The sequence below is a fragment of the Ursus maritimus genome, unplaced genomic scaffold (assembly GCF_017311325.1).
Source record: "Ursus maritimus isolate PB19 unplaced genomic scaffold, ASM1731132v1 scaffold_26, whole genome shotgun sequence".
Taxonomy (NCBI): Eukaryota; Metazoa; Chordata; class Mammalia; order Carnivora; family Ursidae; genus Ursus; species Ursus maritimus.
This window is the reverse complement of record NW_024425119.1, coordinates 13157477-13169938: the sequence shown is the minus strand read 5'-3', so window position 1 is coordinate 13169938 and position 12462 is coordinate 13157477. Positions and strand designations below refer to the sequence as shown.

General features: G+C 42.9%; 1 protein-coding gene across 1 annotated transcript in view; it reads left to right on the top strand.

Annotated features, from left to right (window-relative positions):
• The window catches only part of GRIN2B (glutamate ionotropic receptor NMDA type subunit 2B), a 277553-nt gene that overhangs the window by 221938 nt on the left and 43153 nt on the right, over positions 1 to 12462 (top strand). The window contains exons 4-7 of the mRNA XM_008707015.2: positions 5336 to 5538; positions 6308 to 6479; positions 6696 to 6849; positions 10508 to 10633. Of these exons, the coding sequence (XP_008705237.1) occupies positions 5336 to 5538; positions 6308 to 6479; positions 6696 to 6849; positions 10508 to 10633 (655 nt within the window). The remainder of the gene's footprint in view (positions 1 to 5335; positions 5539 to 6307; positions 6480 to 6695; positions 6850 to 10507; positions 10634 to 12462) is intronic.

Sequence of the window (12462 nt, the reverse complement as noted above, 5' to 3'; positions counted from 1 at the left end):
GCAGGAACATGGTCCTTGTGGCCTTCTATTTTATGCTTGGCCTTCTCAGGGTGCTAATTGGTACCAGTTTCACTAGTGGTAATGGGGGAAATCTGTTAGCCAAAGGAAGACTTTGAAGTCTAAAATCACCACAGTTCGGTTCTCTAGAATTTTCCTGAGCGAGGCTTATGGAATAATATGCTGTAGGTTTGTGAGGTAGACTTCCTTTTGAGGAGAAATTCCCAGCTGAGCAGGTGTTCAGCTTGTACTAAGAGCGCCAAACCAGAACCCCTAAAAATGACTCCATGTTTTTCTGAGGAAACTAATGAGAGATTTTTTTTTTCTCTTGAGAAAGATGATTTCAGTCCTCAAGAGCTCTTTTTAAATGTTAGTATGGCGGAGAACTGCATTTTTTATAGACAGATGTTGTTGTTAAATGTGTGCCTGGTAATGATGTTTGTTTAGTGCTTATCTCTGAGGAATTCAGAGCACTTTATAGACGTTTTCTTCATTATTTCCTCAAGGTTTTTCTTTTTCTGATCATATTTTAACCTCGGCTATAAATTCTTCATTCAGTTTTTCTCACTCTATTTTCTCTGAAATATCTCCCCTTAACCTCGTTTCCCACTGCTCTCTGCATTTCCGGTATTACAGACTCACACCAGTTCGGATATTCTAGGAAAGCATTCAGAAGTTTCCCTTTTAGTGTGTCAGGCTTCTCTTTGTCTTCTTGCCATTCTTCATCGTTCTGAACAAACTCTCCCATTTATAATATCCCCACCATACTTCCTCCGCCTTAAGCGAATTGTTGAAACATACCTTATTTTTCTACATCAAAAGTTCCTATTATACTTAGTTGTTCACTTGTTTCTAAGTCCTTGCTCCTTCCCTTGAGGTAGCTAATTTGAGGTAATTAAACATGTTCTTTCACACAAGCACTCTGTATTGGCATTGTGTATCTGATATTTATAGCAGAGGGCTTCCCCCACCCCCAAAACTGTTTCTCCTTTCAGTCCTCGGGAATTTGTTAACTTCTCTTCTTCATGGCAGTCATCCTTGAAGAAACAATAAAAAAGAATCATTATTTTAAGACAAGCTTATCTTTCCGTATAAACAAATCAGACACTTCCCTCCCTTGAGGAAATTACCATGTAGAACACTTTTTCACTGGATTCTAATCAGATGGAAGTGTGGTAGAGAACCTCTGTCCTAAAAAGATCTTGGGATCATGAGATTTTATGCAAGGCACCTTAGAAATCATTTCCTTATTCTAACAATATGGGAACCTGAGACTCAGAGTTTTAAACATTTGTCCATGGTCACAAAAATACTTAGGGTTACATTCAGAATTTAGGGTAGGAGACAAGACACCTGAAAAACTAAAGTCACTAAATACGGTAGTGAATAGCATGAAATAATGAATGATTTGGTTACTCTGGTCCTTTTGCTGACTGGCATATATTTAATAACTGGGGGACAGGGATGGGCAGAGGAAGCCCTGAATTGCGGTGTTTGCCAATTTCATGGGTGCCCCCAGCTAATTTCAAGCTACCGGCCTGATGCCATTGAACAAGGAGTTGGGAAGAGATGAGTGCTATCCAGTTGGTTCTCTAGAAAATGAAGATTGTTCAGCTAGAATGAACAGGTCTTTAAGGAGAAGGAGAACTGAGATAGAACATTTCTCCCCACACATCATACCTTTCAGCTGTGAAGGACTATCGTTGATCTCTCTTGAGCAACTGTAGGGCTTTGATGCTTTGCTCTTGCTATTGCCTCGGTGGGTAGAGTACTCTTCACCTAATGCACTATCACATTTCAAGGCCCAGCTCAAAAACTAGGGTCTTCCTTAGCTTTTCAGAAATAATCAGCTTTCAGAAATAATCACTTCTGTTCTGAATCCCAGAGTACTTTATTTATACCTTTTATTAGGTAATTACCAAAGCCTAATGTGATATTATTATCAACAGATAGTGTCTTTCCCCCACTAGACTGTCCTCAGAGGACAGGGATCATGTTTTACTCCTTTATGGTGAGAGCAGCAGAGCAGGATAGTGGGTACAGCCCAAGCTCGGGAGCCAGATCATTCAGCTTCAAATCCTGGCATTGCACTCACTCCCTGTGATGGTGTGGATAAGTCATGAAACCCCTCTGTTCTCATCTGTAAAATGAGACATTAAATAATAGTCTGCATCTCACAAGCTTGCTGTGATGATTAATGAGATTTTTAGAATGTTCAGTGCCTACCGTATCCTAAGCCCTAGCTAAATGCTACCTGGTATTGTTATCTGTAACACATAGCCCCGTGCTTGGCATGCAGTTGCTGTAGGTTGAATTGAACTAAAGTGAAGCAAGGAAAGACCCAGCTAGCTTATTGGGAAGTTGAGAAAAGGTATGCTAGCGGGGACTCCGTATGCAAGTTATTATTGGATAAAAGAGAATGATCTAGTAAGTTAAAATCATTTGATCATAGAATTATAGGATCAACAAGTTTCCCAGCTGTGGTATGATGAACGCAGAGCTGAGTGGGATCACCTGTGCCCTTCCCTCACCCCATGTGTTAGATACTGTACATTCATAAATACAATATTTGTTATTGCAATAGCTTTTATAAACTGCTGTTAGTTGAAATATCTCCTTTTAAATACTGTACAACTGCTTTTAAAAAATCTAAATGCTCGATTTTATGTATAAATATTACTAAATTTCATTCCATTTGGTTTAGCCCATTCCAATTAATTCATATCACTTCCAACCTTGATTCTGCAATGCAGTATATCTTCTATTCCATTTAGCTTTGTGTTATCTGCAGTTTTGTAAGCATTGCTTCTGTTTGGTTTTATGAAACACTGTTCAGGGCACTTGTAAGAACAGAGTCTCCTGACACGTCACTGAAGACCTCTTTCCTTGTTGGCATTGATTCATTAAACAATCTTTTTTTCCCTTTTTTGGATAAATATTTTAAACTCCTTTCAAATCTATCAAAGTATACAATAATTGATATTATATTCCATGTTGTTCACAAGGGTGTCACGAGAAACTTTGCCAAAGGGCTATGTCTGCAGCACTTTTGTTTTACAGATACAGTAAGTCTATTAGAAAAGAAAATACTGCTTGCTTGTTGAAACGTGTTCCTGATTAACCTACATTAGCTCTCAATATCAATAACTTCCTTTTACACTATGAACACAGGATTCACATTTCAAAATAATGAAGTTAACTCTGTCAAGGTAGATTAAGCTGAATGCACACACCTTGACCATCTAGGTGAGAAGTTTGGACACATCCCGAGGGCAGTGAGAGGCTGTTGGAGTTCTTAAATAGCGATTATATAACCAAGTGATGTTTTAGGAAGAGCCATGTGGCAGCAGTGTCCACACTGCACTCTGGGGGGTGGGTACCCTGTGTGAAGTTTGAAGTTGCCTGCAGTAATCCCAGAATGGGCTGCTGCACCCTTGGACTAGGCCAAGAGCAGTAAAGATAGAAGAGAATAAATTTGGATTTAAAAGAAAAGACCCCAAAGGTACTATTGGGAGAAGATGATAAGAATGAAAAATATAAATACATAAAAGTGAGGGATTCCCAACTTTTCCCCATCACTGAACACACAGAAAATATCAGTCTGGCCACTGGGATAAATAGGGCAAGTCGGGGGTGACCCAACAACATGGCCCCCCAGGGTGGGGTCTCCCATCCCCCAAGCCCTACCTCCCCTCCAACACTAGCTGAAGACGTAAATATCCCCATATGGCTGGGATAGTTCTGCTTGAGAAATAAGTACTCTTAGCAATATGAAGAAAAACAGACTTGCACCAAAATAGGACCTTCAGTTCAGAGAAGACGATACACAAAAAGGAAAGCAAACATGCGGTTCAGTGCCTAATTCTGAATACAAAAGTGAACGATGGCTTGGAAGAAAACTAGCACCAAGGTTAATGCTAGTTGGTCCAGGACACCAAGCCACTGTCCATGATATAGTGATACAGTAAAACAGGGGCCATGGCTGTACAGACCCAATATGGGTGCAGAAGTAGGCGGCACCTACTAGGCAGGTGGGAGGGAGATAAAGACCACACCTAGGGAGTTACTAGGTAGAAACTGAACTTGTAGACAAAAGCAGACACGAAGGAAGGAATTTTGGTTTTGTACGAATGTGGAAATCTAAGCCTATTTGCTTGAAAACTTATGAAGTGCTGCCCATTTGTTGTTCCTTATTGATTTATGTAGTTAATAATTAAGTAGTTTTGTAGTCCTGGTGCCTCACTTATGCTGCTAATTTGCATTGCTGCATGGAGGAAATTATAGATTGGGAAAAGGCAGGAGTTTACAATCCATAATCCCTGGGGTAATTGAAGATGTTTGGTTATAGAAAATGTAAAGGTGTTCCCTCTTCAGGAAACTTAAGGGCAGAGTGAGAACAAGAACCCACCAACAAAGTCCTACCGATTCTATTATAAAAACAGGAATGAATGGCTCTTCAAAAAGACAATGGAACCCACACATTTCTCCTGATGATTGGCAGTAGGGCCACCACGTGAATGATTCCAGGGGGCACCCACTTCTCACACTGGAGTATGTTTGAATGGTGCTCCCTAAAGTTGGGGTACACAGCCTGTGCACACAGAAAGACCTACGTGATTCATTCCGGGGCTCCCACCCAACCCAGCAGGTGCATATCTGCAGTGACCCGTGGCATTCACCACCAGCCCAACCATGCTTCCTTCCCCAGCTAAGCTGCATCAGTATTCTTTAATCCCGACCTATCATTTTATTCCAATTCAGACCTACCCAGTTCTCCACAAGGCTTCCCACTGGACCTCTGTTCCAAGCCAAAACACATCCTTCTGGCTCATTTGCTCCAGTCATTCTGTTGACCTTTCCAGAGCTATTTGCTGCTCTCACTATCATGCTCCTTGTTACAGTTAAATAGGAAAAAACCGCCAGGCACACCAGGCAGAAAACTCTGGCATCCTCCCAGCACTTGTACGGGCTTCGGTGTTAGCACTTACCATCTATCACTGTAAACATTTGTTTACATTTCTGACCCTTTCACTCAATGTGAGCTTGATGAAGGGCAGAATGATGCTTCGTTGAGCCCCAAGGTTTTGCAGGCTGCCCAGCACATAGTAGATCCTCTTTCAATGTTTCGTAAATGAGTGAGCAAATGAATATATTACCTTTCTTAGATATGGGCATGGTAGACTCTTCTTGAGCATATAGGTTAAAAAGAATTTCCCCTCTATTACGTACAATGCCTGTGTCTGTTTACCTTTGTTTAATAGCTTCCTGGGTAATGCTAGGAGAGGCTGCTAAGGTCTCTTGCCAGTGGTTTCTGAGTCTTTTGTTTACCCCTGTGCAGGTGGGCAAGTGGAAAGACAAGTCCCTGCAGATGAAGTACTATGTGTGGCCCCGAATGTGTCCTGAGACAGAAGAACAGGAGGATGACCATCTGAGCATTGTAACCCTGGAGGAAGCCCCCTTTGTCATTGTGGAAAGTGTGGACCCTCTGAGTGGAACCTGCATGAGGAACACAGTCCCCTGCCAAAAACGCATAGTCACTGAGTATGGCCCCTTCCCCAGTGCTCCGGGTGGTGTGGGTTAGGCACATTGAATACAGCTGTCAGCACCTGCCTGGGCGGGGACCTCTGAGGCATAGAATGAATTGGGCACCATGTTCAATTTTCCGTTACTACTGAGCAATGGAATCACTGAGCAGCGCTGTGGTTCTGTCCAGATCATGACCTGGGAGACTTACTGCTAACTCTGCTCACATAGCTTTGGCCTTGCCTGGTCTCAACAACCCGCACCTCAAATTTATAGAGGTTTAAATTTGCATTGGTGTTGAACTATGTTTTCTTGAGCTGTCATGCCCTGAAATTTTGAGACTTAGAAACGTTTTTGGATATAGGTAAAACTAAGCTGCTATCCTATTAGAAGTCAGATAATGATTCTCCTTGGTGAGGGTGGGGAAATGCCTGGAAGAGAAAATAAAGGGATAATTTTTCTGTATCTCAATTTGGTGCTGGTTAAATGGGTGCGTTCAGTGTGTGCAAATTTATCCAATCGAACCCTTAGGTATGCGCACCTTCCTGATGTACGTTATACTTCAAAGGAGCACTAAAAATTGTGAGAAAGCATGGTTCAGTGTGATGAGCTAATGAAAGAATCACAGTTTTGTGGTCTCATTTATTTCCTCACTCAGGTCTGAAACACATTGTGCTAAGCGGTGAATGGGGCAGACCTGCTTTGGGTTGGAGTTTTAATGGTAAAGGGTAATATCTGCCTCTTGTATAAAGCCTTGTTTTGTTTTTTTGTTTCTTTAACTGGTTAGGAATAAAACAGATGAGGAGCCAGGTTACATCAAAAAGTGCTGCAAGGGGTTCTGTATTGACATCCTTAAGAAAATTTCTAAATCTGTGAAGTTCACCTATGATCTTTACCTGGTTACTAATGGCAAACATGGGAAGAAAATCAATGGAACCTGGAACGGTATGATTGGAGAGGTGAGTGTCAGAACATAAGGGCCATTTCCATTTTTCATTTCTTTTGTTTCATGTCAATATAAAAAAAATGCTCCTTTATAAATTTTAGAAAATACAAAACAGTAAATAGACTTCCTGTTCCCGCTATACTAAGGAAACTGCTGCTGGGCTGTTTTCCTTGTGGTGGCCCCTTGCCTTCCTGAGTGCTCTAATTGGAGCATTGTGCCTTTCTCCCAGGTGGTCATGAAGAGGGCCTACATGGCGGTGGGATCGCTCACCATCAATGAGGAGCGATCTGAGGTGGTCGACTTCTCCGTGCCCTTCATAGAGACCGGCATCAGTGTCATGGTGTCACGCAGCAATGGGACTGTCTCACCTTCTGCCTTCTTAGGTAAGTGATATGCTTGCCGGCGTGAAGCAAATGGACATAAGGACAGGTACTTGGTGTGAGGATTAAGTGAAGGAGCACGTGGCCAGGCTCTCTCAGCCAGGAGGTGATTTGCTAGGAGCTTATTTAATTTGGGGGACTTCAGAATCAATTATTCTCAAACATGAAAACTGAAGAATACCCAAAACCAATAGGACACCATAAGACCCTGTAAGAAAACAATGCTGGCTGGGCCGGCCATCAGGGCTCCTACTCTAATTCCGTTCCTGCCACTTACTCATCACTTGACCCTGAGCAAATGTGCTCCATCCTGGGACTCAGTTTCCCTCATCCACAGAAGAAGCCATTTTCAACCAGCTGATCTCTGAGGCTACTTCCTGCTTTAATAATCTCTAATTCTTGCTATCATTGAAGTACCTCTTAACTATCTTCAAGAATTGAGCTCCATGCTACCAAAAGAGGTTCTCTGTTTTTACATGCATTTTCTGGGCTTTGCCAGATACAGCTGATCTGATACTTCCTTCCATTCACCCCGTCCTTCCTCATGCCGTTCTGTACTTCCCTACTCTCCAGCATCGCTTATGTGTCGAAAGCCTTAGATATGATATAAGACCTGTTGAGATAAGGCCAAAATTTCAATTAGATGATCTCCTTTGTGAGCTCATACCCCATATTTTTTGCAGGGGCTATGAGAGCAAGGGGTTGGAAAATAAAATGTTGCCTTGAGAACAGGACATTGAGCTAGGAGACAGATCTGGCTTGACCATAAACAAGCCGTAAGCCCTTGGACAAGTCACAAACTCTCTGAAGGACATCAACCTTTTTTTTTTTTTTTTTTTTTTTGCATGAGGATATTGGAATAGACCTTGACTAATGTTTCTTTAAGCTCTATCAAGCTGGTGGGGGGGGAGGGGAAATTTTTAAATAATGTACTGTAAACTGGAGTTATAGGTCCCATAGAATTCTTCCATAAATTACTCAAGTTTCTCAGCTAGCCTTCTTACAATGAGGCAGATTCTGGCCCTGCCAATTTTATGTGAGATGTTATTAGATAGCACACACACTGTATGCATTAATCCTCATAGCAGCTTTATGTATTTTTTTTTTGCTTTTTTCCTTTGCAAGGATAATTGGAACATTAAGAGATACAGACAAAACTACATTCTAATTCTAACCCATCGGTAGAGCACTAACCTCAACTTCTGAACTGGAAGAGCCAGTAATATATCAGCATAGCCCTAGAATGACATAGCAATGCCAGGCAGGGTGTGTGTGCGTGTGTTTGGAGGAGAAGCAGTTAGTTGCAGGGGTAAAAGAAGCCAACATTTATTGGACACCTGTTATGTGGTGTTCCAGACATTACTGTACATCCTTTTGTTATATTATCTCATTGATGCTCATTGATATTATTATTATACCCATTTGATGGCTCAAAAAACAGAATCTTAGACCCATTTAGCAATTTTCCAACAATCTGTCAGTTCACAGCTGGCAGATCCAGGATTAAAGCCCAGATGTGGCTGCCTTCAGAGCCTGCATTCCAGTTCCCATGGGGGCTTTTCAGAGTGCAATTCCTAAATCAGGCACCAGTGTGATGGGCAGAGACAAGGAAGTGATAAAATACAATGAGAAAGTACAAACTTTGTCCTAGAAAACCTCAGATTATAACCTGGCCCTGCCACTTTCTGAGTATGAACTTGGAAAGGACCTTGACTTCTGTAAAATATGGTAATACCATAATGAAGGGGCCATTATAAGGATTATATAAAGCATATGGTGAAAGTACTTTCTACATCATAAAAACCAATACAAATGTTTGTTGTATTTTGTGAACAGGAAGGTGTCCTGAGCTCCATTGGGGAAAAGAAAGCCTGGAGAGGATGCTTTTACTCAGTTATTCCCTAATCTTAGACAACAGTAAAATCAGGGTAGGACTGCAATCAGGGGGATTGGGATAGGCTGGTGATGTTATTAAGAAGGGCATATATTGCATGGAGCACTGGGTGTTATACGCAGATAATGAATCATGGAACACTACATCAAAAACTAAGGTTGTACTGTATGGTGACTAACGTAACATAATCAAAAATCATTATAAAAAAATTAGTGAGAACTGGGGGGAAGGGGGCTTCCCTGCTCCCCCATATAGAGGCTTTGAATTAAACCTGCTGCCCTCACGTCTCTAGCTGCCACTAAAAGGTTTAGCATTTCACAGTAGGTATTTGCCTTATCAAGGTCCTTTTTAAATTGTTAAGTGACCAGGTTTTATCATTCCCTTCAGAAGTGCAAAAATAAAGTAGGTTTCACGTAAAGAAAATATTTTATAATTTCCAGCCAATTTTTCCCCTTTCTCAACTTCATCTTTATTAATGATTTGGAAGATGGAAAAAACAGTATGTTAATTCACTTAGTTATGAGTTTACAATGTGATGTGACAGCTAAAAAGGCCAGAACTATTTTGAGACACAATTGAGGGAACATCGTATCATGGGAAAGAATAGCAATTGTCCCTTTTTGTAGGCCTTCAAGGAGGTGGCTCTTGGAATACAGTGTTCAATTTCTAAACACCTCTAAGCCAGAGAGATCGAGATCCAGGGAAGGGATTCAGCAAGAATGATTAAAGAAATTAAAGAAAGCACGTGCCGAACATTCTTGTTCTCCTGCCTGGTCTTATCCCATTAACCCTTTCACTTTGTTTGTTCTGTTAATTACAGCCGAGGCATGTTACCTTGTCACTGGCTACACTCCCACTGTTATGGATACTGATTGTCAATGTGGATGGATTTTTTTTTTGGCATTGACCTCTATTCTCATACCCTGATGATGCCCTGTAAAATACACTGTATCCAAGTGGGTTGAAAAGTAGATGAAGACTAGGAAGTTTAGGCCGGGTGAGGCAAGGGGGCAGAGGAGTTATTCATTGGGTGTAGTTACTACCGAATCAAGTCAAGCCTGAAATAGCGACTACATCTGTGGAGAATGAATTTGCACACGAAGTTTGGAAGCATCAGTCAAAGCTTTTCCAGGCCTCCATCTCTGCGGTGTGGCCACAGAGGGGACAACATAAACCAAGAACCAGTCCGCTCTGATTCATTTCCCCCAATCTAGTACTTCTTGGAGAGGCACATTTCCTGGCAGTAGCAGAAACTATCTCAAAAACTTCATAGGCAAGAAGCTCTCCTCGTGTGTTTGAAAAGAAAATAGACCTTGGGGCGCCTGGGTGGCGCAGTCGTTAAGCGTCTGCCTTCGGCTCAGGGCGTGATCCCGGCGTTATGGGATCGAGCCCCACATCAGGCTCCTCCGCTATGAGCCTGCTTCTTCCTCTCCCACTCCCCCTGCTTGTGTTCCCTCTCTCGCTGGCTGTCTCTATCTCTGTCAAATAAATAAATAAAATCTTTAAAAAAAAAAAAGAAAAGAAAAGAAAATAGACCTTGACCTGCCCCTCAGGGTAGTGGAGACCCTTCGACACAGCCTGTCACTCCTCCCCGACCCAGGCCCTGGCTCTCGGAAGAGACGCAACGCAACGCAACACACCTGTGGTTTTGTCTCGCCCCCCCCCCAAAATACGTGTTGCCTGAGCAAATGAATATGCAAATGAACCAGAATCTTGTTTGTTCTGTTGTAATTCTGAGCTTGGATTTTGGGTTTTTCCCTTCCCCAGAGCCGTTCAGTGCTGACGTGTGGGTTATGATGTTCGTGATGCTGCTGATTGTCTCCGCCGTGGCTGTCTTTGTCTTCGAGTACTTCAGCCCTGTGGGTTACAACCGGTGCCTCGCTGATGGCAGAGGTAAGGCCAGTTGCGCCTGTGCTGGCTCTCATTCTCCGTTCCGAGTCTCTGTACTCCTCATCTGGCGACTGCCCGCTCCCTGACTTACCCTTTCTGAAAACGAACTCTCAGCCTTCTATGGCAACAGCTTGGCAACTCATTAGAAACACCTCAATTAAGAGGTTAGTCTGGATCTGTATGTCCCTCGCTGGCAGAGGCCTCACCCAGCGAGTCCGGTTCTGCCCCGGGGTAAATGAGAGGAAAGCTGCCAGTAGAGTCGTGTGGCATAAACATGTCAGAGGAAACTATCTTGATGACCTTAGGCTGTGAGCAGTCTGTCTGAACAGATGGACTAACAAGGCAGATATACCCATATATGAAGAATAAAGAAGATTAGCTGCCCCGAGATATATGCAGGGTAGTTGTGGCTGAAGGAGTTCTCCACCTCGGACGTACGAGATCTCCGAAGCCTGTGACCCTGGCCCAGCTCCCTCTGCCAGGGATATAGACATTAGGTGGTTGAAATAAAATGGCCAGCAGATAGCAATTCTCACCCATAGCTACTGTTGGGGGCAGTCCAATTTTCTGGCTAAGTGGGTCCAGAGAGATGAGGGCTGCCCATGTGTTCGAGGCATTTATGAGACTTCACAAAGCATTTACTAGAATCCTAAAGGGGGACATGAGACCCCTGTAAATAACTCATCCAAAACTTTCCGAGAATCCCAAAATTCGGGGACTACTACACTTTTTTTCTGGGTTTTCTCCCATCCAGAATGTCAGCTTTATTCTGAAAGTATGCCTCCAAGAGGGAAGCCCTTTTTAACCCTGGCTACACAAAGAATGATCTGTGGGGCACTTAAAAGACAGAGGTGCTTGGACTTCATTTTCTAATATTCTAGCTCACTGATTCCAGGGTGGGTCTTGGACCACTACTGTGTTTCAGAATAGTGCTTTTCTACCTTGGTTGCAGATTAGAATAAGCACCCACCGCACTGATTAGAATAACCACCTACCTTCAATTTAATAAGAATCTTTGCGGTGGGCGGCTAGGCAGCAGTGTTGTGTGACAACTCCCCTTAGTGCTTCTCCTGACCTCACAGTCCAGGCTGTGAACCACTGCTGCACTGAGGGCATTTCCAGGTGCAGACCCACCTTCTCCTTCAGCTCTTGCATTCTGGCCTGGAAGTTTGAATGTCTCCATAATATGGTACAGTCAGGGGGCTTTGTGCCTGTACCAAAGGGTCTTCTAGAAATCATGACCTTCTCCCCATCCTGAGGGGCATTAGTAACAAGCAAAACATCTCAGAAACACCCAAATACATACATATGTTGACAGCATCAAGAACTGAAGTGAATGTGTGCTGTCCTTTCACCTTGAAGAAAATCAAGGAGGCAAAAAAAATCCAACTACAAAATTCAAAGCAAGGGCGCCTGTCTTCACAAAGGAATTCAACACGGGACCAGTAAATATCAGGTCTCCTTGGGGCATTTTGCAATGTACAAAACTTTGATTTATGAACAACTTTGGAGTTACACATCTGTTCCATGAAATAAGGTCCACATGCACAGATGTGTGAGCACAGTTAGATACGAGGCTTGACATGTGTAGTCACTGATTTAGTTGTCAGAGCAGATGCTGTCAGGAGCACAGATAGCATCATAAGACCTGTGCTAATGTGTGGTGAAACTGTGCGGGCAGATGTTCATTTCTGCAGTGGAGGGGCTGCATGCAGCCCCAGACATCAGGTGAGATTTTGCCATCGCCAAGCATTGAAAGCAGCGAGGCCACAATAAATCTCTGGACGGAAGCCTTGACACTGTGGATGTAAAGATTGGGTGGAGGAAGGTCA